The 27,809-nt window shown below is 35.1% G+C and overlaps 1 protein-coding gene across 6 annotated transcripts in view; it reads right to left on the bottom strand.

The window, feature by feature from the left end:
- Positions 1-27,809, bottom strand: part of TRAF3 (TNF receptor associated factor 3) — a 155,047-nt gene that overhangs the window by 16,729 nt on the left and 110,509 nt on the right. For all 6 annotated transcript variants that reach the window (XM_027849310.1, XM_027849313.1, XM_027849311.1 and 3 more), the window contains 6 exons: positions 19,955-20,006; positions 16,479-16,583; positions 12,871-13,038; positions 9,133-9,213; positions 5,457-5,531; positions 3,371-3,463 (listed from right to left, as the gene is read on the bottom strand). In XM_027849310.1, coding sequence (XP_027705111.1) covers positions 3,371-3,463; positions 5,457-5,531; positions 9,133-9,213; positions 12,871-13,038; positions 16,479-16,583; positions 19,955-20,006 — 574 coding nt within the window. The remainder of the gene's footprint in view (positions 1-3,370; positions 3,464-5,456; positions 5,532-9,132; positions 9,214-12,870; positions 13,039-16,478; positions 16,584-19,954; positions 20,007-27,809) is intronic.

Here is a 27,809-nt window from a genome sequence, read left to right as displayed (position 1 = left end):
GAGATTTAAGAAAAGATTAGCTTTTTTTGTATAATAACTTTCATAAAACTTAACTTCTTTGCAAATAACATATTGTTAAGAGTCTATGTTACTCTTGCAACTTTATACAATTTCCTGGAAGGACGTTTAGTTTTTGGAGGCACTTAATACTCTGCTATATTTAGAATTTATACCTGTAACAACCTAGATGTCTGGCTTTAAAAGCCTTTCACAAGCTGGCCTCAACCTGTCTTTCCAGTCTTAATCTATATTACTCCCCTTCCTGAACTCTACAGTTCAGCCAAACTGTTCTTATCTCTATTTCTCCCATGTGGCAAGTACTCCATCTGCCCATCTCCAAGTCTTTGTACTGGTCATTCCCCATACCTACAATGGACTTCCTGCCTCACTTTTACTTCAGAGAATCCCTCACCTCCTAGAAGATGCAGCTCAAGTACTGCCTTCTACAAGAGGCTTTTCCTGATTTCTCTAAGGGCTAGTGCCCTCCCTCCCATGACCTTGTATTTATTCTGCATATACTTCTGGATGTACATATGGTTTTCCCTGATAAGAGTGTAAGTTCTTTGAGAGTAGAGATTGTTTTATTTTATTTTATTTGTATTTGCGTCCACAAGACCTAGCATAGTACCTAGCACACACATAGTAGGTGCTTAATAAATGCTTTTTGATTGATTTTCCAAATCAAGGATGAAGTCATCCATGAAATTCTGATCTGAGAACTGTACAATGAAAAACTGATGGACACTCTAGGGCAATAAGACTTTGAATTCTATATGTGTTGTCTTCCATTTATTTTTTGGAAATGATGACTATATAGCTTCACTAATAATAACAATCCTACTACTTCAAATTAGAATTTTTAGAGCCACATCTGGAATGAACAAGCTTGGCATCAGCATTCATTCAGATTTCTCTAAAGATATAAAAAATCAGAGCTATACAGTATCCTTGAATAATTACCAAGAAAGGCAAGACTTTCATATTTATCAAACTAATACATTAAACTTTAGTTTTCATCTGTAATCTTCAGACCTTTGTCCTGTCATAGCTAGTAATATTTTAATTAAATTAAAAGTCTATTCACAAAGTAAAAAAAATATTTTTGCCACCTTTCTCTAAGAAAATATAATAAGCCATGTGATGTGTGGCTAGCTATTCTGGTAATCTGGTATGTCCTGGGATTTCCAGTGATTCAAACCATTCATTCTAAGCTGGAAAAAGACTACAAAGCAGGAAGTGAGGAAATTAACAATAATGAGAATCATCCAAACAGCAAGTTTATTCAAGTAGCCCTTGGAAGAAGCCTTGGAAACAGCACCTTTTACAATTATAATGCTTTGAAAACTGGATCAAGTGTTGTAAGGAGAAAAGTAGACAATTTGTCAAAATATTATGTAGAGGTTGAACTAGATTAACTGAAAGACTGAAACTAGAACCACAGCCACTATCTGATTAGATCACTTCTGCTGAGGTACAAAGATTACAGTAAACTATCTCTCAGGAGACACAAGGGTGGCAAAATGAAAACTGCACAATCTTGACTCAGTGTTAGAACAGAAAATATACTAGAATTGTTACAAATGTAAGTGACACTTAATCCAATGCATACGATAAAAAAAGAAAGTGAAAATAAAGGTACATGTTGTATAACGTTCAGAGAAAGGACCAGATTGTGACAAAGCAAGTAGTGATGTAGTATAGAGGAGAGTCTGAAATCTTGGGCTGGAATACTGGCTTTGGCATTTACTTGCTGTGACTTCTCTGGGCAAATCAGCCTCTCTGAAGCTCAATTTCCTTCTCTGTAAAATAGGAATGAATCTGCACTACTTATCTCATAGGGTTAGTGTGAGGGAAAACACTGTTTATCTGAGTTTTTATTCCTAGCAAATTCTGAAAGCAATCCAGTACATGCTCATAAAAAACAGCAAGAGTGACCTGGTACCTCTGTTTTATTTTGCTGTTATTTAGATACAGATCCTTACTTTTTTTTTTGTTATAATTATATAAAAACCAGCACTTTTGAGAAGGCTAATCTGTCTTTATTTTGCTCTTCAAGAAATTACTTGCCAATTTAAAAAGATATTATTTAGAATAAGAAAGTGTCTTGTTTTATGTGGAATGAAAATGTTTTGGTTTAAAATTCTGGGCTTCTTCCAATATCTTTCCCATAAGGATTTTCCTTCAAAACTGCTTGAGGTAGCCTTCAAACCTCAAAGCTGACAGAAAATAAAAACTTAAAGTGAAGCTAGAGATTCTATTCCAACAAATAAACCACAGCTTGGGGATTCTATAATACCCCGTCTGGGACTCACTTTCCTCACTTATAAAATGAAGGGAGATATTAGATTAAGTGATCTCTAAAGACCTCTACAACTCTAAATGCTGTCATCTTAAATGATTCTTTTTCTAGAAAGCCTCACAGGGAAAAAGATTTTTATGAGGGAAATTTAGCAATCCTCAAAGGAAACACCACATAGGAGGCATCAGAAAGGATATTAGGATGCCGGAGAGTTCAGAGCAGAAGAGAACAAAGATGTCTTCGAAAATAAGAACAGAAACAAGGAGGAATGCAGAGGGGAGAAGAATGTGCCTGTTTAGAAAGTAAACCTGCTCAGGATAGACAGCTCTCCTAAGATCCTCCTTAAGACTCCTTAAGCCCATAGAAAAGCTACAAATACTTATTTTGGTACTATTTCTTTTTTTAAATTATTTTTATTTTTTTCATTAAACATTTTCCAATTACATGTAAAAAATTTAATAATAATTTATTAAAAATTTTGATTTCCAAACTCTCTTCCTTCTTCCCCCTTCCTTGAGAAGGCAAATAATTTGATTGTGATTACATATGTGAGGTCATGCAAAACATATTTCCATATTAGCCATGTTGCAAAAGAAAACACAAACAAAAGAAAATAATAAAAATAAAAAAGTTTTTAAAAAGTGTGCTTCAATCTGCACTCAGAGTTCATAGCATTATTCATCATGAGTCCTTTGGAATTGTCTTGATCAGAGTGAAAAGCTATAAATACTGAACCACTTTTCCTCTCTGTCTTTCTTGCAAGAAGGTCAAGGGACCAAAGAGGGCAATTCTGTGTCAGTCACTCTGACTACATAAATATATTCAGTTGTGACAGCTAGTGAGGTGAATCCACTACATATTTTGCTTGTCAATTAAAAAAAAAAACCAAAAAGTCCATACTACCAACCACAGACTCTCATGGATGAGGCTTAAGATCAGTGGTGGAATTTTTTTCAACAATCTTATATGATACTGTTTTAGTCATGCAAAAAGCTACAGAAAAGGTTTTGTTCTCCATTTTTTCCCAATTATTTAAATTTAACAATATTAGTAAAAGATGTATGGTTGTACCTTTTTCTCTAGAGAATTACTCCATTCTTTCAGTAAATTAACATGCTGCACTGCTGAGCTGGCCTCATGTGTCTTAATTTGCTGATTTGTTCCCTGTGAGAGCAAAGAATATAAAACATTAAAATTAAGTTTACTGTTTTAAAAACATACAGAAAGAATGCAATACAAAGCTATACAACCAATATTAAATCTGAATGGAGGGAAATCTGATCATATAAAGTTAATAAGAAACATTCGAGTCAGGAGAATAGATTTTAATGGCAAATATTAGCCAACTGAGGTAAATGACATGTTTTAAACATATGGGAGCATAGTCAAGGGATGGTACTTAAAAAATAAAAATGTTTTATAACCCTATATGTGAATTTGGACTAATTTTCTCCCCATCCTCAAAAGAGAGAACTTTCTTTTGAAATAATTAATTTATAATCTATTTCACAGGAATGAACATTTTAAATCAAGTTTAAAAAAATTTTTTTTCAATGATAATATAAAAGGTACACTGCAGTCATAATTAGATACTCCTATAATAGTATGTTGAAACAAGTCCAATTAGGATCAAATTAAAGGGTATACTGTAACTAATCTACCAAGAGAAAATAATTTGTTCATCAAAAAAATAAAGATTTGCTGCTCCCACACAGCCTAAAGATTTTGGTTATTATAAAGGTTACATACAAACGTATATAATATACAGAGTACATAAGATGTAGACCAAATTATAGTCTTTTCCAAACACAGGTGATAGTAATTCACTTGCTTAAGAAATGAATTTGTATGAAAGTCTATGTTGCTTTAAGATTCAAAATTTAAGAAGTCACTAGAAAAATGCCAATGATCTCCAAAACATATACTCTGTATATAGAATATTTATATATATATGTTGATATACATTTAGATATATACAAACATATATATGTACACAAAGAAAATGAATGATAGTACGTAAGACATAACAGTGGTTAAGGGTCAGCACTATTAAAGAAATAAAACAAAGAGAAAACTATAGATAATTCTTAATTTTTGACTAATAAAATATTGATTTCTATCATACTAAGGTAGAATTTATTTATGATATATTACAATTAAATGGAAAGTATTTTATTTGAAATATATTTTCCCTTCTCACAGTTTTAGAACATCAAGATATATATTTAAATGAAAACTCAATCTAAATTTGCTGGCCATCTCAGACATAATTAAAAAAAACAAAAACAAAAATAAAAAACAGGTTTCTCACATTACATATGCAGCAATAACATAGTATGTTTTTATCATACTAGTACATTGTATGTGTGTGTGTGAGCTTATTTGTAACTGTCCTACATGTTACCTAATCTCAGAGGAAATGTGGCGTTAAGGAAAGAATGATGGATTCAAGTCCTGGCTCTAAATGGACTCAGTACTTGTATGACCCTGGGCTGATCACTTCTCGTCTGTTGAGTCTCAGGTACCTTAGATGGAAAATGGATCATCATACCTCTACTACTTACTTCCATGGGGCTGTTGTGAGGAATGTGTTTTATAAACGTTAAAGCATTATAGAAATGCGAAGTGTGCAAATCCAAACTAAACCTACTTCTAGATTAGTTATGTTGAAATCTGAGTAAGTACACACATACACATGAACATTCATTTTTCTTCATATATCTACGCATGTTTGTGACCTATAGTTTTCCATGTATTACTCTACAGAAATACTACAGATGCTGCGGAAACTAGAAATGTCCATATAGATTCGATGTTTCTTTTCAAATAAGTTTAAACTCCTGTCACAGACTCTCTAGAAAATCCCAAAATATTAGTTCTTTTCTTTTTGAAGACACAGCAAAAGAAGTTTTTACTGTAGAAGTTATGAATGGAAAGACAACTTCTACCTCCCCAAATCTGATGCCTCAAGACATCACAGGAATAAAGAGCAGACACCGAGACCTGCTGCATACAACTTAACTCATTCATACAACTATATGTTTCTGCTTCCTTACAAAGACTAGAGGAGCCCAGAGCTTGCATATTAAAATGTCAATATAAGTTTCTCTTATTGCAGACTTTCAGCAATTGAGAAATATAATTATTATATACTGACCTGAAAAGTGCAGCCATAACGCTTAAAACTACAGGTACTTGGGGCATTAATACATTCTGACAAATGTGCATTCAACTGCAACGGGAAAAAAATGTGAGTTTTGGTACAAACGTTTGCATGATAATGCTCAAACATATTAAGGGCACAGATCATCCGGGTTGTATTATTAAGAATGGTGTTTCTAAATATACAAGTGTGTATATTATCTGCTTGCTAGACTCATATGCAGCAATATACAGTATATCCACATGTATACACACATACACTAATATACAGAAATACATTTAATATAATTATTTTTTAAAATTGTAGTTTCTCTAGAACAAATTGTTCAAAATGTGACAAGCCATCTGCAATGCCAGAATTAAAAAAACAAAAACAAAAACAAAAACCCAAAATGAACATTTATGGACTAGAAATGAAAATGCATGAAACACAGAAATCTCATACAGTATTTTAGGATGCAATTGGATCACACATCTCATATACAGTACACAAGAACACAAAGTGAAAAATATTTTCAAGGCAAGCTTACACAATGTACCATTAATCATAGGATCATTAGAGATGAGTTTTTCCTCTTTTGAGAACATTGATTTCTTCCCCAATGTAGCCTTATAATGACTATTTGACATTTAATTTTTAAAAAGAAACCCAGAGGTAGGGTTTTTTTTTAAAATGTGGATCTCATTATTGCCAATATTTCAAAAACTAAATTGTGGTGAAAATTCATATGAATTGGGAGAGGAAAACTCATCTTTTGGCAAAAACCCTGGTTTGATTGAAATGTTCTTTAAATATTAAATCAAATTACTTTGTTTCCCACACAAATGATTACCATGATAATATTTTAAAGGTATATGTTATTAATTTTGCTATGCATAATCTTAATATAATGACCAAGAATAACTTCCTTAAATATAAAAATTCACATTAGAAAACTCAAGGAGTACATTTCAGTCATGGAAAATAATTACACATCAAATCAGGGACAATGATACACAGAAGTGCAAAACGGGTCAAGGGAGGTTCCCCCCCCCTTCCTGCTCAGCATAGCTGAGGAACTCTTAACTAATTTCATAGTTTCTCACATATATTAATAAGTACAGATTTATTTGCTAGGGCCAACTCCTGGTTTCCCGAGTACACAGATGGTCCATTCTTTATATGTTGGCATTTACAGTAAAGGAAGAAATGGTACCATTCATTTATGACAGAATTATGAAAGAATTTACAACTTATCTGTTGACCCTTCCCTCTTACCCTGTCCCTTAATAGTTTTAGAATGGACAACAACTGTCATGGACCTGTCCAGAGATCATTTTTACTGCTGAATGACCACTGCTGAATCAACTTTTTTTAAAAAAAGGGTACTGTGTCAGCACAAAATAACATTTTGTTAAGAATCGGCTAATATAACTTAGAAATGTTTTTCCTTAAGTATTCATGAACTATAGCGTAAGAAAAAATGGCCAGTAATTTCATTTTACATTATCAACATTTTTGGAATGAGAAAACAGATGGATAATGGTAGCAACAAAATACTGTACTATGTATAATTATGCATAAATATATCATGACATACATTTAATGCTGCTTTAAGAACGATCTGCATTTTATGAGAAAAATGTATCTGAACAATCATCCTAACTAATCTTTATAATATTAAATTACTATACTTCTTTAATATAACTCTATGGCATAATCACATACTCTTTTATATTATTTATATTACCGAAGTATATTTTTATGTGTATTTTTATTCTTAAGTGTCATCTTGTCCCTGAGTTGTACCTAAAATAATCGTAATTATTTCTTCCCTTGGCACCTCCTGTTTCTGTCCCCACCACCGATGGCCCTAACATAAGGACAAATATGTTAAGCTAGTGAGTGTTGATTTTCTGCTGGCAAGACCATCCTTTGAACAGAATGTGCTGTTTATTCCCCCCCAAGTACCACCTGATTATTCTTCTCAGAACCCTGCAGAGCACCACTGACTCAGCAGGAGTTTCTTCAATGAGGGTTGAGAGGAAATTAGAGAAATAAAATATAGCTTCCAATACTAATGGACGTTTAACCAAAAAAATGTCTAGGCCATGTTACCACAAACCTAAACTAAGTGGAGGATTGAGGTCTTAAGAAAAACATTAAGATGATTTTGAGACACAATGACAGAGGGATGCTGGGTATCAAACAGAACACTACTGGGGCATGGAGGCAGCAGGGACAGAGAGGAAAGAGCAGCAGCTCTGGTGTCCAGAGACTCAGGCTTTCATCTCTGGCTCTTTGTGGGAGCAGGGCAAGAGGCTGCATGAAACAGTACAACGAGCTGTGGACTTGAGGAAGAACCTGGGTTTGGAGCCCATTTCTGATACTTGCTGTCTAACATCGTTAAGCCTCAGTTTCCTTAACTGTAAAATGCAAGGGATGGACTAATACTGCCTTCTACTTCTAATATTCTATGAATCTATGATGCTCCCCTAGCTAGCGTAACTGTGTACCCTGTTCTATAAAAAGTCTAACTGAAAATGGCTTTTTAATATTACTATGCTACTTTATATTCTTAATACAATTCTATAGAACAATTCCACAATATTAAATAAAAATACATAATATATACCCATGTGCATATATAATGCCACTGAAATTATTTCATTTTTAAAGTGTCACTTTTTCCCTGAATTGTATCTAAAATAATCATAACTATATCTTCTTTTGGTACTTTCAGCCAAAATGTATTTACCATCTTCCCTCATTTCTCTATTCTCAGCATTTACAGGGACATAGAGAAGAAACTCTAGCATTTTTAACCAAAAGAAAATGGCCTTTCTGGTGGAAACTGAAAAGGGTCTTACAATTCTAGAGCCAGAAGGGATCTTCAAATATAAAATGTCAGAGCTAGCAGAATCTCAGAAATAGTCCAAATAACTCATTTTAAAAATGAAAAATTGAGCCCAGAGATGTTGCGACTTGCCAAGTCACACAGGTTGTTAGTAGAGCATCAAGGAAGAGAAGACAGGTTTCTCAGTCCCCATCTAAGTTTACCTCTACTAGAACATTGTGACCTCAAGGCCTGTAATCCCCTGAGTTGATATTTTTGAGCATTTTCTTGAAAAAATTATATTAGAAACCATTTTTTATTTTATTTTTTAATTGAATGACATTCTAGCTGCCATCAGAATTCACAGCTTTCATTCATAAAGATCTCTATGAAATTGGTGCTCAAAGTCTAGATTCCTCACATTCTAGATGACTTCTTATGTAACTGAAACTCTTGGGGTAAAAAAAAAATCCAGTTTTTAACAGTGTCATCAATGTCATCAAATTTTATTCATTGTCTCTGATGAGATGATACACATGAAGCAATGGAAAAGATGTACCTACCACAAATTTACTTTTAAAAGGGATGTGTAATGAATTACATTATGAGGCAAATTAACACAGGTCTATTTTTTCTCTACTCAAAGGAAAAAACATTTTTGCAAAACCATTTTTTAAAGTTATAAAAACACATCCACCCACCACTGTAATGTTCAATCAATTTTATGTACTTCATAGATTAAAAAGCAAATGAGTTCTACAAAAGCTAAAAACATCTTATAATCTAAACTTCTAAATCTGGTAATTCTGAATAAGTAGCTATTTACAGCTTAAACAATTAGTAGAAACATCTTACCTCACTCCTCAAAAGTGTCTGAACGCTACATTTATGTGGGCATGAGACAACAACACATGGACAGTCTGTATCTTCATGTTTCTAAAGAAAAGAAAAGAAAATTACTGTGGACTTGTTAAAAAAGTCTATACCTACCGACTAGCCAAGAATTTTTAACCAAAAGAAAACAAACTTCCTACTACAATCATTCAAATAAAAACTATTTATATAATAAATGGAATTTAATATAAATGTTATATTTATATAGTATTTATTATTTGAAAATGGTTTGAGTTTGGCACAGTTATTCCTGAAAAACAAACGAAAGCTAGACATCATCTTAGAAGATACAACAAAATATTGTTAATGAGAATAAACTTGTGTGAAGGCTAGTATGAATGATAAAAATGTATATAAATTATGAAACACTTGCAAAGAAATACAATCTTATTATTTTGGCCATGTAGTAAAAGCAAGGAATGACAGGTGGACAGCCAGAGTGTTCCAATGTATCCCTTACAATGTCAGGAGAAAATGAGTAAGGTGTCCAGCACGTTGGCTATGACCTTTTGGAAGATGTCTGAAATATTTCATAATGTTGGACTAAATGAACTAGGCAAGATCTAAATGTCCCAGAATAATCCCTGAAATTGGATAAGCAAACTTTCAAGAAATTAGTTGTTCCTTTATGGAGCGTAAGGGGAAACTACTTCACCCCAATGAAAACATAAAAATCCTGATTTACTCAGAATTTAAATAATCAATTGCCTTTAGAAGTCAATTATAGCCACATTATTTATAAAATGATGGGTTTGTGTATTTAAACATATCCCATACTGCTCCAGTACTTCAAGAATCCATGGTTTCATTGGTCCTCTCCAACAATGTAGGTGACAACCAGCCCCTCTAGATCTTAGATGGTCTTCATGAGTTTCTGTGGCTAAAAATATTGATCCCCTGATGGCTGATCATCTGGTGATGAGGCTTCTGAAATTAGCTTGGCTGTCTTCAGATAAAAGATGCAGTCTGTCATTGGGCCTATGCTCAATTAATCAATAAGCATTTGTTAAGTACTTACTATGTGCCAGGTACTATGCTATGCATTGGGGATATAAAGAAAAGACAAAAAAAAATTTCTGCTCTACAGGTACTGACATTCTAATGGGGAAAGCAGCATATAAAAACCAGAACATACAAGATAAATACAGAGTAGAGAGAAGGTAACCTTAGAGGTGCAAGTAACTAGCAGCTGGCAGGACCAGGAAAGGTTTCCTGGATAATGTAGTACTTGAGCTGAGTCTCAGAGAAATAAAGATTCTAAGAATTGGAATCTGAGAAGTAAGAAGTCCTAGCTTGATCGGAACTGACAGAGCTTTACATCCTTCTAGCACAGCCTCCAAAAATCCAGGGTCACTTCCATGCCATGATGAGGCACCAGAAGAAGACTTTAGTGATATGAATTATCCTTAAATTAATATTTAGAAACCTCAAATAGAAACATAATGTCAAAATTCAGAAAACTCAATGATAAATCTCTTCCCATATTATTTATGTTCTAATAAAATAATCAACAGACCAATTGACAATTTCCTGAATTCTAAATATAGTAAGCATGAATCTATGAACAAATCTCCTTAAAATGTCATAAAAAACATAAAGATTATAAATAGGCTATTCATTTATCTATAATTTTACATAGCATAGTTCTAATACTGTCCCTGTTAAATTAACGTAAGTGAACCTCTGAAGCTTTCCCAAAATATACAGCTCAAGGTCATGATGAAGAAGTAATCATAATATTATTCAACTCATTTGGAAGTGAATTTAAAAAACCAAAATTTAATACTCCTGATAGGTTTAACTCTCTATGATGGCATCAAGACATTCTGAATAAATGTTAGTAGATAATTTACTATAGACATAATCCATTGGTACTATTCCTATTCATTAATGATTGAATTCCTCTATGTAGATATTACTAAGGAAATAACTTCCCCCAAATGAAAAATAAAATACTTTAATTCTACTGTTGCTGAAAAATTCTGAGTTGCTGAAAAATGGATAAATTTCTTTCATAAAAGATGATCACCTCTTGTGGCCAAAGTATGAAGCTAAAGAAAGAGTTGGACACATAAATTCATCATGACAATTCCCAAGATCCCCAGGGGCAACACTGATGCTACTGTCCCAGCTCACATTTGCTTTAGAGTTTATTTTGTTTATTTGTTTTTTTTCTTGGTGAGGCAATCGGAGTTAAGTGACTTGCCCAAGGTCATACAGCTAGTGAGTTTCATGTGTCTGAGGCCAGATTTGAACTCAGGTCCTCCTGACTCCAGGGCCAGTGCTCTATCCAATGTGCTGCCTAGCTACCCCTGCTTTAGAGTTTATAAACTGCTTTCCTTACAACAACCATGCAAAGTAAATACTGATAATATTATTTTATATTTTATAGATGACAAAACTGAAGCTCAGAAAAGGATAATGAGTCACCCAAAGTCACATGCTTCGTAAATTTATCAGAGCTGGGATTCAAGCCCCAGTGTCCTGACTCTAGGTCTGGGGCGTCTTTCACACTACACCACACCACACAGACTCTTGATTGAGATGGAATACCAATAGTGATTTCTTTGACATATCAAAAAATATAGCCCAAAGGAAATCCAAATGACCCAAGGATCATGTTTACTTAGTTCTTTTTATTATTATTATTTTTATTTTTAGGCAACTGGGATTAAGTGACTTGCCCAGGGTCACACAGCTAATAAGTGTCAAGTGTTTGGTCTGAGGCTGGATTTGAACTCAGGTCCTCCTGACTTCAGGGTTGGTGTTCTATCCACTGCACCACCTAGCTGCCCCATTTTTTTTTTTTAAACAAGTTTAAAGTCTCTGAGGATATCTCTCTCTCTTTGGTCCAGATGACAAAGGAAAGATCACTCTAGCTAGAAGTAGGATGGTGGAGAGGCTAAATCACTGAATGTGGAGTCTTTGCTTATGAACTATTATATCATAGGGTTATTGAGAGCAGTGAGACAATTAACATGACTCATTTTTTTTTTTTTACCATAAAACACTATCAATACAAAGTGGTAGCAGCATCACTGTTGTTGTGGTTATCATTTCTACAGAAAGATTTTATAAAAGATTACAAATTTGTCTTAGAAAACTTCCACCATGAGCCCCTAATAATATGCCATTACAGATTCGCAGAATCTAAGCATTGGAAGGGGCCTCATCTAGTCGAACAGTAGAACTAGTAGCACTAGTAGAACTAGTCCACCATAACACGTCCACTGAGCAGTCATTGAGCTTCTCCTGAGAGAGCTCCCATGAAGGGTCCTTCACCTCTCCTTTCCGAGGCTTCCCATGCCATTTCTGAATGTCTCTAACTTTTTTCTGACATCAAACCCAAATGACCACTCGCATCTTCTACCCATTGCTCCTGGTTTAGTCCCCAGGGATCAAATGAGACAAGCCTCACCCCTTTTTCACGTGACCGTTTTTCAATACTTGAAAAGAGCTATCATGACTCCTGGCTCAGATTGGTGAGCTTTTGCCTTATACTCCTTGCCTTGTACTACTCACCTCCCTCACATGACCGTTGTGAGATAAGTCCTTTTGAAACATTAAAAAACTGTAGAAATGCAAATATTATTATGACTATTATTTTCAGAAAAAAATCGTGAGAAAATCTGTTTGATGCAGAAACAAAATCTGAATTGCACAGAAGGTATGAGTAATTGAAATAGGAAAAAATTTTACCTGCAGTGTTATCATGGGAACTTGACTTTTACAGTACTGACATGTTGCTTCTCGGTATTTACATGACTTTTCTACGTGGCCTGGTAAATCTTTTCGCAGGATTTTTTCTTTGCAGTCAGCACGAACACATGGCAGTTCTTCAAATTGGCAATCACTTTTTAAATGTACCTGTAAGACAAAAGACAAACAATCCTTGCTCTTTGAGAGCCTGTTCAATATGAAATATGGCAAACAAAATGAGCACCGGCTTTAATCTTAACTATGTAGCTTTCTATCTGAGATTTCCAATACTTACCATCACATCTGTGTACAGCTGCAAAGAGTAACAGATTGAACAGAGGCAATGACTTCCATATTGTGTTTGAGAATTATTCTTAAGCTAAATTGTGCCTGAAGAACTCTGCAGACAACATTCCAGGCAACCTTCTGGGGTGGGAAGCTACAGACCTTACTTACTTGGTTACTACATTCCAGTTTAACTAATCTTAAGGTGGCATTTCCCAACCTGTATTTGAGGGAACCCTAGTTCTCTATACAACGTAAATGGGAGTTCTGAGAAAACTTCTATAATAGTGATATTTTCTTCTTTTAAAAATTTAATATGAAATTATATATTAATAACAATACTTTAAGTGACATTTTTAGTATGTAAATAAGATTAATTTCAACTTTTTTACCCTCAAATATTCTAAATCTCCCTTTATTCTGGGGGTATAGCATATATCTATGCCCCTCAAGCCAAAGTTCAGAGATTCTGCAAGTACATTTCAAGCCACAAATTGCCATGTGGTCAAATTAGCTTGAGAAACACATCTTAAAAGAAAATATTAAATTAATTTTATAATTAATGAGAAATTAAATAATCAGCATTTTCATGAAGCCTTTCAGGGATGTACTTCAGTTTCTACATCAAAGAGGAGGGGATTAAATGGGTGAACTCTAACACTCTGTAACTGTCATTGAAAATAGATTCCGAAAAAATTAATGCAAATATAACAATGCAGATTTCTTTCTAAGCGTTTCAAAATTTTGAAAATTTTTATGAAATTTAAAACTTGTTCAATATTTCTTTGAAAATAAAAGTTAATTTGGAACTCTGCTCAGAAAGTTATTAAACTACACACCCTTTGACCTAGCTATACTATTACCTGGCCCAGAGTGCAAAGAGATCAAAGAAAAAGGAAAAGGATTTATACATACAAAAATATTTATAGTTGCTTATTTTCATAGTAGTCAAAAACTGGGAGCTAAAAAAGATTATTGTATATGAATGTAATGGAATATTATGCCATATGAAATAACAAAATGGACAGTTTCAGAGTAAACTGAGGAGACCTCTATGAACTGATAAAGAGAGAAGGAGAACCAGTGTAACACAAGAGTAAAAACAGAAAAAAGCAACTTTGAAAAACTTTAGAACTCTTTTCAATGCGATGGCAAACCATGAGCACAGATGACTAAAGACAAAACATACCACCTACCTCCTGCCAGACAGATGAAGGATTAAAATGTAGAATATAACATATGTTTTTAGACATGGCCAATGTGAGAATTTGTTTTGCTAGACTATACATATTAGTTAAAAGGGTTTTATTTTTTCATTTTTTGGTATTGTTCAATGCGGATTGGGGGAGGCGATGGGAAGGAGAAAGAACATATACTTTTTTTGGCGAAGAATATATACTTTTAAAAATAAACATTTGGGAGGGGAAGGAAGGGGAGAAAAGATAAACTATGACCATATAATTTATACATCAAGTAAACTACGTTAGGGGCAGTATAGGGTGGTAGCAAGGACACCATTCTTGGAGTTAGCAGACGTGGGTTGGAATTCTAAATTCACTGTTATATGACCTGGAACAAGTCACTTCACTTCATTTCATTTCCCTGTAAAACCAGGATGAGACATACCATTGCCCTATAGCGCAGGACTGCAGCAAGGAAAGCATTCTGTAAGCTGTCAGTCACCATATAAATGTGAGCCATTACTGTGTCACTGCAGTGGGAATAAACAGTGTCACTACAGCCTCTTAGATTCAGCGTGGTGGACGACTCAAACTTGCTGACAGTTCGGGTCTTAATGTCATGGGAAACAACATTTTAAATGAAAGCGACCCTGACTGTTTGACATTTTGGTTTTGTTTTTGATAGGTCAGTATAGACATGGTCTTATATGAGGCAGAGGTGATGATAAGAATTCCCAATTTGATGAGTAAACCTAGCCCCCTCTAGAGAATGGATATACCTACTGGTAACTTGCACCTTGTGAAGAGAACAAAGATCATGATTGATTGGTTTTTCATCATTTAATTGGCTGGGACTCTGGTGAGAGGGGAGGTGGCATTCTTCTGTACTGGTCTATAAAGGTGAGATGATAGACTTGCCCAGTCCTTTTTCACCATTTCTTATTGTGTTTTTCTTTCAGAGTGATGCCTGGGGTAGAGTTACAGGTTAACAGTTAATGGTGCCTTTGAGGCAGAAGCACTTGGTGAATTGTATGTTTGTCTAAGTGGACTAAGAGGAGAGTTTCTGGGATCTCAAATTCCTGGCTACCTCCTCCCTTTCTGTTTCTCTTTTTGAGAACAGATTAGAGACCAGAACCCTAATAGAAGACTTTCCCAGCTAAAGAGAAGGCAGCAATTTGGGCAGTAATAGTTACTGAAGAAGCGTGGCTTCCGTAGACAAGTGGTTGCTCACTTGGCCTAAAGGGGAACAATATTTCTGACTCCTAATCTTCTATATAAAAGAAGTAGGATTTTGATTTAGTAGGTGGCCCAATCTTATAATGTATCTTTTTAGCTAGAGAAGGGAAATTTCTTGGGCAGTACCAGCCTTGAGAGTTGCATAACGGATAACCCCAACTTTGAGAATTCAGTGATCAAACCTTTTGGAGGAGGTGAAGAAGGTGACGGATTTCCTGAATGGCATGGTTCATGGAAAAAGAAAAGGACTATCCACATGGACCCTGCATCTGGAGCACTACCAAAAGAACTAAGGCCATTAATGGAGAGAGAGGGGGAAGTGATCAGGATCCTGCCACCCCCCAACTATTAACATGAGTGTGTCAGAGAGTCTAGGTCCAATGGGAATGTGGTTTGCTAGTCCAGCAGTTCCAAAGATTGTTTGTCTTCTGGAGGAATCTATATGATAGGGAGTGTTACCAGTCTGGGAAAAACTAGGCAGGACCCTGTGAGATAGCTAGGGATTCACTAGAATATTGGAATGCTCTCCCACTTGAAAGAACAGTATACTAATAATGCTTTATGTGTTTTTTCTATATATGTTTTATGGACTCCACTGAGTCCTATACACCTATTCCATTTTGTTATCTTGAGCGTTCATATGGGCATTACCTTTTTACCCACATATGTGAAAACCTGAGAATATGCTGTATTGGCAATTTTCCAGAGTAAACTCTGGGTAGGAGCATAATGGACCAAAGAGAGAATAGGACCTCTTAGGTCAGCTCCTGTGTGAACCTAGAATTTTGGTGGCCGAGTCATATTTATGTTCCAGACAATTTAGGCTGTTCAAACTTGAAAATGATGTTAATGTTAAGGAATTCAACTTCTTAACATAAACCTTAATAATGGTGGTTCAATGCTCACCAGCAAATGTCCCAGGGTTAATTGTTCCGTGCATCCTCTGCTTTCATTTCTACAATATATTTGAAGAGCCAGAATTTCTCTCTTACAGCAATTATCCTTAAATACCTGAAATTGAAAGGCACTTATTTCAGAGGATTAGCATCACTTGAAGAAAACATCAAACATCAAATGAAGCAAAAAGCTTTTAATGAAATTATAAAACCAACTCTGAAGTGGACAACGACAGAGAGAGTTAAGAATCATCTGGATATTTTTGTGCAAAGTGAAGGAACTATTTCTTCTATGGAACACAATTAAAATAATCTGATCTTAAGAAAATTTATTAAATGGTACTAAAGGAAAACTGGTCATAGGCAGTAGTAAGCTATTTAAAATACCAACATGATTGACTTTTCAGATGACATTACATAGCTAAAGGACACAAATATAATATGAACACATTGCTAAACTTTTTCAAATATGTAGTCAAACATATAACCAAATTTTCAGGAACAAAGCACTAGTAAGGTATGCAGAGATAGGCTTTGTTGTAAAAACAAAACAAAAAACCAGATGGAAGAGAATCTTATTATACAAAATATCAGAATTGGAAAGGTTCATTCGGTTCAACACCCGACTCAATGAATGAATCTCCTTTACAATATTCTTACTGAGTGGCCAGCTGGCTGCTACTGAAGTGCCCCCTACGACCTGACAAAGTAATCTGTTTTACTGTTGAATAGCTCTAAATATATAAAAATTCTTCCTTACATTGAGCTGACTTACTAAAAAACTTCAGTGCATTTAGCTACAGCATGTTTCCCAGAAATATAAAAGCCTAACAGTACACATTAGTCTTGGGTGGGTGTTGGTGACAATTCCTAACATAAGCATCATAAAGGAATTCTCCACCACACAATGAGGAAGTGGAAGAACAAATTCCATATTACAGAGGTAAATAAAAGTAACAAGGAAACTGAAAATGGAACAATGATGACAACAAGAACAACTTAATGGAAAGAATATTGGCCTTGAAGTTAGAATATGAGTAGGAGTCCCAGCTCTAACACTTACTAGTTATCTCTAATCATTTATTTTCTCTGAGCCTCAGATTCCTTATCAATTAAATAGAAATAATACTTATATTACCTCTCCATTTGGGGGTAATTATGAGGCCAGCGCTTTGTAAATATGAAAATATGATTACTATTTTATTGCTATCTTGTAGCACTAAGGTTAAGTTGCTCATGAAAATTCATTTCTTTCTGAAACAGGTCCTGATCATAAACGATTAAAAATATTTACTGCAAAGACTAAGCTGACTCTGATAATAAAATGGAGTTTTTGCTTAGAAAAGAAAAAATTTCCTACCTTTCTTTTTTTTTTAGCCTTAGTTAACATTCTTCACCACTTCACATACTGTGAATTCAACTAATTCACAAATATTTACTGAGTAGTTACTATGCATAAGGCCCTGCTATTCATTGGGAAAATACTCTTGCTTTCTAATGACACCATCTGTCACTGGATTTTTGTTACTAAGAGTTTTAATTATATGTCTACTAAAGAAGATCCTGTGATAATCAAAAAATACACATGAAACTTTAATTTTCTCCTTAACTTCATTGGGAAAGAAATGGAATAAATTGGTGTCAATTATTAAAAATAAAGAATTTCAGAACCAGATAAAGGTCTATTGTAAATATGGCTTAAAAATCTCATGAACTTAAGGTACTAAAATCATCACAGCAGATACTTCAAAAGTATAAAGAAAATAATTTTACTTCTATTTAACAGATTCTCTAAGTCTCTTGCGTCATATCAGGACTCTTTATTGGGGAAAAAAAATCGATCTTACAAAGGCAGCATAGTAGATAAAAGGGTGGACTTGGGAGAGAGGAAGAAATAGGTTACAATTCAGCCTCTGGCACTTAACTAGCTATGCTTATGGACAAGACACTACACCTCTATAGTCTCAGTTTCATTCATTGTAAAAGGAGCTAAATAGCACTGGGACTATCTACCGTAATGGTTTTTGTAAGAATCAAACTTTAAAGTGTTACTGAAAAGTCAGTCATTATGGTTATTATGACTATTGTGACAATAATTGAATTTGGGAGCTGAAAGGCATTTTAGATGTCATGTATAGAGTTCAACCCCTTCACTCTACAGACAAGGACAATGAGAGACTGAGAGATGTGGTGTTAAGACCATTTGGTCTTTGGGTCCACAGTTGCATGGGAACAGATTCAGGGAGGAGGCATAACTAGCATATTACTAATATAAAAATCTCTCTCTCTTTCTCTTCTTTCTCTCTCTCTCTCTCTCTGTCCTTCTCTCTCTCACTTTATGCTGAGATACTATTAGAATCCATATAACACAATAACAACAACAATGCTTACATTTCATAGATTTATTTGGGTTTGCTTTTCCGGCTGGTGAGTAGGTTCTTTAAGTTTTAAAAACTTCGCATACAGAACATTCCCTTTCTTACCACTCCCTCCCATGCCTCTCTGGCCCTGAGTATAATTATACTATTATTTTTTGATGATCACAGCATTCTAAAGGCTTGATCAATCTTTATTCAAAATACTAAAAATTGCATGTATTTTTAACTTATATATTTGGAATTATATAATACATTGTTTCAAATTTAGTATATCACTAGAAGCATTGCAGCAGAGGCTGAATGACTGTTTCGAGTGTTAAATGGGGATTCCTGCATGAAAGGGGAAGGAGGACTCACTAACCTCTAAGCTCCCATCCAGCTACAAAATAGGGTTCAAATCCTAGGCAAGCCACCTAATCTTTCAGTGCCCTTATAGTTTCTAAAACTATAAATTGCAGAGAAAGTGGCAGAAGATATTCCTCACAGAGCACTCCCTGCAACTGATCCAGACCAAAAAAAAAATCCTCAGCCCCTAGGATAGTGTTTTGTATATAACAGATATTTAATAAAAACTTATTGAGTATTCATTCAACAAACATTTATTAATCATCTATTATGTATCAGATACAGTAGCTGGCTCTGAGGATAAAAAGATAAAAATTAAACAACACCTGCCCTCAAGGATCTTATAGTATAATATGGTGGAAAGAATATTAGTCATGAGGTAAAAAAAATGTGGCTCTGATACCCTGCTCTGTTGCTTATTAGATATGGGACCATGGCCAAATTACTTAAGCTTCTGTTCTGAAAAATGAGATAGTTTGGCTATATAATCTCTAAGGTCCTTCTAAGTTCTAACATTTTGTGAAATTCACCTATACTTGAATTGATTTGGAATTTGAATGGGAGGGGTGTTGATTTAAACTAATAAATAAGAGTAATCAAAATTTTGTGGTAAAATCAAAATATAAGATGGCATCAAATGTAAAAAAGATTACTTTTCTTTTAATCTTTTAAAATTTCTTTTCATACAGATTCTATTTAAAAATTACAACCAAATTATTAAAAAAACATTTTCACAAAGTAATTGTAAAGAACTTTGAAATACCTTATCTTTAATGACGTTTTCTTGACATGCTGTACATTTTGGACTTGGAGCACTGGGGAAAAGACACATAGATTAATTACATTATAGCACAACAAACCACTCTTTAAAATTTGAACTTTTACTTATTTTTTTAAATTTCAACAAATATTTTAGGACAAAGCAACCTTCAAATTGATGCCACTTAATGAAAATCATTATGCTTAATTTTAATTGTCTAATTTGTCTTGCTTGTACTGCAAGCCTTATTTAAGTCTATTGTGAGGTGAATTGGGCATAAAATGAGATACCATGCAGAGGAGGAGCTACTATAGGGAAAAAAATATCAATTAAAAAAAAGTTTGCAAACTTTAAAAATAAGAATTCATTTTAGCTCCCATGCACTTTTTATCAGTCCCTTTCAAAACTGATCAAAGTATATTTCTTTACAGAAATCACAACTAAATACCTATGAAAGGGAATTTAGGTGGTCAAGTACCAGCATCATTCCATCTTGTAAATTATCTTTACTTTAAAAAAATTTTTAACATTGTATCAGATGGCTATTTTCTTTACTATATATTAAAAAAACCCAATGCAACTCACATTCTAAAAATAATATCTTACTGTTTCCAGACTGATTTTTCTGATGCACAATTCTTATCACAACATTCCCCTGTTCAAAGAGCTTTAATGACTCCCAATTGCCTATAGAATAAAATTTTAAAACATAGCCTGGTATTGAAGCCTGCCACAGTCTCACAGTCTTATCTCCCACTTTGTGCTGGAGAGAAATTAGAATACCCTGAAAGCACGCATACTTTCCTATCTCCCTTGTCATTCCCTAAGCCTGAAATGCAGTTCTCCAAAGTAATTTCTACCTGTTGAAATCCCATCCATCCTTGAAGGGTCTGCTCAAATGCCACCTTCTCCATGACATTTTCCTCAACTCTCCCATTTAGGAATTATAGCCTCCCTTCTTCAAACTCTCAAAGCATTTTGTTTATATTTCTCTTCTGGCTTATCACATTTTATTTTGCTTTATCCTGTTTATATAACTTATATCTCTATTAAATTAGTTATATATTCCTTGAGGAGAGAGAGAGAAAGATCAAGTCTTACGGATCTTGGGCTCCTCCTCAGAGCCTGGCACAATGCCTTTCACACTGTAGGCATTTAATGAATATTTGTTGAATTGAATATGAAAACTTAGCAACAGTTTTATCAAAACAGTGATGCTCTTATTTAGGGGCAACTTCTTTATCTACAAAATGAAGATGTGGACTAGATGATCTCTAAAATCTCTCCTCATTCTAAAAGCCTATGTTTCTGTGCTCTCTTGCCCCCAAACAATAGACAGAAAAAGAGGGCCATCAGGGCTGGTGAAAGAAAGACTAGAGAGGAAGCACAACCTAGTTACTATTTTTCCTTCTGAGTTTGTCTCCTTTATTTAACTAGTTGGGTTATCACTTCCTGGTCACCTCTACACCATGATGCCTCTTCTCAAAACACCATCATCACACTTCCTCACCCTCAACAAGAACCCTGGACACTCACGACCTTTGGAAGCCAGACTCTGATAGGTGAGCTTTCACCTTTTCCTGGAACCGGGCTTCGACAGTCATCTTGATGCTATTCTGTTGTGTGAGTACCCATCTACCCCTGTAAGTTTCTCTTTATGTACTGCCTCACACCATAGGACAGTACCTGGTACATAGTAAATGCTTTCTTTGTTTTACTATCATCTATCTACCTATCTATCTTATGAATATTCATTCACTAAACATTGTATTTCCTGATAACAAACCATACCACACCCTCCATAACTACCCTTACCTGGTTATTTATAAGGTTCAAAGCCCACAAGTCTCATATATACTTCTAAACAGTAAATAGATTCAGCAGATCAGATATATTAAACCTTAATGATTTCCAAGTGATCTTCAAAAAAACTCTTCAAGACAAGATATTCTTCCTCTTTTCCTGAAGGGTCCTTCCCTTCACAAGTTCTATTGCAGTACCTAAACATGGCAATGGAAGTACTCCTGTGTTCTTAAGGACCATACTAACTAGGTAGCCTAGGAATAAGCTGAACTAAGACCAACATGGTAAAGTATTATAAAACTTATGTCCAGTATGTTGATCACTAAGCGCTGAATTCTAGTGACCCATGAAACAAAAAAATAAAATTTTAAAAATGGTCTTCAGTACTGGGTTGTAGCCTTCTGCTCCCACAGTGACAGTGATATAGTTATGAAAAAGGAGACAGAGGGTGCTAGGAATCACGCAGTTTTTAGATCATCTAGAAATACTAATTTAACTCTAAACGTGAGATCCTTGTCAAACAATCAATGAGTAACATAGAGCTGGAAGAACAGCATATTAATATTGATATTCATGATACAGGAAAGTTGGAACTTAATAGGAAGACAATTCACAGGTTGTCTTTGGAGAGGAAAATGGTAGAATTAGTTTTAGCATGTACCCAAAAGTAATGGGAAACATCATATTATTGTTTCATATGATTATAATATCACAAATCTTGGGGTAGTAGAGACCCTAGAGGCCACCGAATGCAGCCTTCTCATTTTATATATAAGGAAAATTTAAGCAGAGAGACTTTTGAGTGACTGGTCCACTGTCACATAGATGGTGGCTGAGCCAGATTCTGAATCCAGGGCTTCCTGACTCCATGGACAGTATCCCTTCCACTGTACCATTTTGCCTCTTACAGGATGCTTAGTGACCTTGAGTTGTATTGCTCATAATGAATGAACATGAGCAAAAAGATCAACATGAAAATACTTGTTTCAGAAGATGAAGAAACAGAAAAAGTCTATGAAGAACTTTAGAAAACTTTTCCAAACTAAATAAACATAATATTTTTAATGCTCAGTAGCTTCAATGTGGACATAAGGAAGGATGGTAAAAAGCTCTGGATAGTGTTGGTTAAGATTAAGAGACAACAGAAGCCGTGGACTTGTAGACTACCCAGAAGTTTATGTACATATACTGAGTACTTCCTTCAAGAAGAAAGTTAGAAGATGATGAACAAGGAGATCATCAAAGTTCATCACAAAAAATGAAACTGACTTACAGCTTAACAGACAGGAAATTACAGGTAATTGATGTGCAGTCATTTCTGAATTAGTCATGTGCTATGTGTACTGACTCGTCAGAGCAAAGATCAAAATCATTATAAAAATAGAAAAAAGAATAAAGATGAGAAGATATGATATACTATTACACAGCTCTAACCTGACTTATTCAAATGAGCTTTGATACCAAAGAAAGTGAAATATATAAAAGACAATGGCACTTCAACCATTTTTTAAAATGGAACCTGTGATGTCACTGGTATAGGAAATTCTTGGTGAGGAAAACTGTTCTACAATGTAGATCAGTACCTAACAGGCCATTTGTTGTCTTAGAGAGTCGTCTGGGGCAATGAGAGGTTAAATGACTTTTCCAGGGTCACACGCCGATAAGAATGTGTCAGGGATGGGACTTGAACCCAGATTTTCCTGACTTTGAAACTAGCTCTCCATACACTGCAACTAGCTGCCTCTATGAGCATCATTTTCTCATTAGTTTAGTCTCTCTAATCATCACAATAAGAATGCCGAGTCTAAAAATTGTTTGGTAGCAAACACTTGATCTCCCTGTGAAACAGAAAGACATGAGAGTCAAAGCAACACAAATTTGCAATATCTTATGGAAGACAGTTAATGATTATGGGCAGCATGACCTCTAGGCCTAGCACGACCAACTACTTTTTAAATATCCCAACCTGGATATCCTATAGATAATCTCAAACTCAGCAAGTCCAACACAGAATTCATTATCTATCTTTCTCCTCAAACTCTCCTCATTTCTGAATTTTCCTATTACTGTTGAGAACACGACCATCCTATCCTCCAAGTCATCCAGACTCAAAACTTTGGTGTCATTCTCTAGTCTCCACTTGCAATCATCTCACATATCCAATCTTTTGTCAAGTCTTGTCAATTCTACCTTCATAAAATCTTACACATTCCCTTTGTCTCCATTTACATTGCCACCACCCTAGTGCAGGCCTTCATCACCTCACACCTAAGTTATTATAGCACCCTTCTAATTGGGTCTCCTTGCCTCAAGTTTCTCCCCACTCCAATCTATCCTCCACTAAGCTGCTAAAGCGACTTTCCTAAAGCACAGATCTAACCATGTTACCTCCTCCAAAATAAACTCTAGTGGCTACCTACTACTTCCAGAATCAAATACAAAATCCTCTAAGGCATCTAAGACCTTTTACAACCTAATTTCTTCCTACCTTTCCAGTCTTTCACTTTATTCCATATACTTTATAATATAGTGACACCAGCTTCTTACTGTTCCTCACACATGATATTACATCTCCTGACTCTGTACCTTGCTTTTTCATTGACTATCCTCTGATGCCCAAAATGCTCTCCTTCCTCACCTTCATTTCTTGGCTTCCTTCAGTACTCAGCTCAAGTCTCACCTTCTACAGAAGGACTTTCCCAGGCTCTTCCCTCCTCTATCCTCTTCCTCCTACCTGCCACCATGCTAGTGCCTTCTCTATGAAATTACTTTGCATTTACACTACAATATCTTATACACATAATTTTTGCATTTCGTCTCTCCTATTAGAACATGAGTTCCTTGACAGCAGGGACCATGTTTCTGATCTTTTTTTTGTACCGTTAGTGTTTAGAACAATGCCTGGCATTACATAGTAAGCACTCAATAAATAGTTGTTAACTGACCTACAATCTGAAGTAGCAAGAAGTAACATGGGGAAAAACAAATTTGCAGAAATCTTGGCATAAGACCCAAGCAGAAGGGAGACAACAAATAGGCAAAAAAATGGAAGAGATCTGTCATCATTTCTATAACAAATTATTTTTCATCCCCAACTGTATAAAAACCATTATATTTTAACATCTCAGTCCCTGATGTGCTAATTAAGGAAGTGGAAATGGCATTAAAAAGGCAAAACAGGAAGAAGGGCTGAACGAGACAAACCAAGTATAGACCAAAGGAATATGTGCTGGAGGTAACATAATTTGGAGTGTTATTATCTGAATATCTGAAAGAAAGGAGAATTATCAAATGATGGGGTAAAACCACTGATTGCTTTACAAACAAAAAGGTATTTAAGAATTGAGAGGGCACCAATAGCCATTCACCTATACATAGGCTTACTTTCTTATCTTTATAAAATCTATGAGAATGATCTAACATACATATCCTCAATGAAGATATGAGAAGGCAACTGGAAGGCTTTTACTAATGATTTTCTACAGCAGACTACATCTTTCCAGCTACCCAACTGATAAAAAGTTCAAAGAATACAAGATCTCACTGTTCTTATTGTTTGCTTATTATAAAAAAAGCATCTGATTCAATAAAATTAAATGTGATCTTAAAGGCACTGCTCCACCAAAGGGGCTTCCATGATTCTGCTATAAGCTCACACAAGATTCGTTGACAACAAGAAAGATAATTTTGTTCAACAATCCTCTGATAATTAAATGAAGTCTAAGACAGGGAGATAGATGCATAATCACCAAAGGCATTCACTTTTGTCTTGGTAAATGTACCATGTCTAAGTAGAAGATGGGTTTTATATATATACGTTAAGGTCCTCCAAATGTTCCTATTTTCAAATAGTATCATGGTCAATCACATCAAACCCCACAATACCACCACAGAGCTTCCTAACTGAGAGTCACAACTATTTAAAAATTCAATATAACAATCCATACAAGAAAAAGCAAATGGATGAAGAGTGCCTATTACTAAAGCGATGATCCACAGTTGGATGGGCTGGTCCATCAATACAAAGATCTTGGGCAGACACTGAAGATGAATAACAAAATGAACCCAGCATTGAATAGGATGAAGAGAAAGAGAACAGGCTGACTTGTGTCTGGAAAATAATGTGGTGCTTTCAAGGATACAAAGATGCTCCCTGAAACAAAACATGATTATTCTTCAAGTGATTCTACATTTCTACAAGTCAGGTAACGCCACAATTTTAGAAGCATCAAAATTTCAGGTGGTCTAAAAGGCAATGGAGAGACATATGATGCATTAAATAGCACATATTACCAGTGATATCTTTTATGCCACCTTTTTATCATGCAGGAGATGCATTAGCAGAAAAAGAGTTGGGCTGCTCAGGTAGCAAGAGTGAGAGACAATAAACAGTTAACCCAGTGTTACCTACATAATATTAAAAGAGCTAAGGAAAGGCCTCCAACATGTTTGTAGATGGAGGATTTATGGGAAGACATAAATAAGAGTTGTACAGGATGAGAAGGCATTCAATCTGCACTAAGGGAGGGAATACTCATATCAATTAGATACACATAAGTATTCAAAGAATGACAGATTGCTATTAACAAGAATTTTAATAAAGATTTATAGAAAAATTGCAGTTAAAAATCAAGAAATATAAGATATCATGGTAGAGACTAAGAAAATTTTCCAGTAGAATGTACATATGTATGTCATTTCATACATATGGTACATGACCATTTTTTGGTAATGAAGGATTTATAGAATATATCTGTGATTTTCTTGGCTACATGTGACATGCTCTGATTCTTTTATTCACAGAAAATTCAAATATAAAAGTAGATCTGAATAACATGTTTAGAGGACAATTTTCTCTCTTTCCCCCACATCTTTCATCTTCATCCCCACATGACAATATTGAAAATATGGACAGGTAACTGATTCACATTTATATTTGTCCTCCATAGCCTTCATAGATTTCTCCTTGGGGCCCCCTTGTTCTGAGATTTACCTGTCTTGGCCACACCTGCTTCAGGAATCCATAAGGACAGATTAGCAAGCTAGAGGAAGAAGCTTGCTGGCTTTAGGCAAAGATCTCCCAGCAATGTACTCTTCCTTCTCTCAGGAGTTTTGCCCTGACCTCGTGGCCTGAAGGAAAGCCTGACTTTGACAAGTTCACAGCAACTTATCTTGTTCTGCAACCGCATAGATGGCACAAGGAAAGGCAAAGTGGCCCTGGCTCCGTGGAGTGGTGCCAAGGTAGTTGCCAGTCTCTTAAATCCACTCAGGCTGTAGACAGTACATGACTTAAATTTCTTTCTTTCTTTCTTTTTTTTTTTGGTCTTCTCTCCTTTCCTTTCCCTTGAGAGGCTTTAAATCTGATATTTTCCCTGGACCATGGGAGACTTGATTCCTTTTCTTAAATGGTTTAAATTTCTAAATATTTACTTTTTTCCCTTAAGCCACTATATGTAATAAAAGCTGCTCAACATCTGTGATTTTGTGTACTTTATTATTCAAATGTAGAGTGGCAATTAGGGAACCCCTGGGAAAGGAGAAAAAATAGAGTTAAAATTTGTGGTATCTTGCCAGGATGCAATCTCTGGCTAGGAACTTCAGTTAAGTAAGAAAGAGTTACTGATTCATTTTGACCACTTCCCAGGGCAGAGAGAATACTTTTACCTGGATTTCTAAAGCAAATGAGTCAGAAGCATGACTGTGGCTGGCTAAACAGCTGTGCTAACACTGAGGCACCTAGTTTTTTAATTTTTTTAATAATTTATTTTGATTTATCAACAATCACTTCCATATACTTTTGAGTTTAAAATTTTTCTCCCCCTTCTTCCCCACCACCCTCCCCAAGACGGGTGCCTAGTTTTTAAGGGAAGGCCTTTCCACCAGAAGTGGAAGGGCTAAGATGGTGGCTAGAAAGTCACATCCAAAAAGGAAAGAGCACCCCAGACCACAGAAAGAAAGGCAAGCTAGAGTGACTGCCAATCCTGTCAGCCTGCAGCACCACCAACACAGCAAAGATGAGTAAGATGTATAGCTTATCAAATGCTCTTAATAGCTA

The sequence above is a fragment of the Vombatus ursinus genome, unplaced genomic scaffold (assembly GCF_900497805.2).
Source record: "Vombatus ursinus unplaced genomic scaffold, bare-nosed wombat genome assembly UNPS02007284.1, whole genome shotgun sequence".
Taxonomy (NCBI): Eukaryota; Metazoa; Chordata; class Mammalia; order Diprotodontia; family Vombatidae; genus Vombatus; species Vombatus ursinus.
This window is presented reverse-complemented; position numbering and strand designations above follow the sequence as displayed.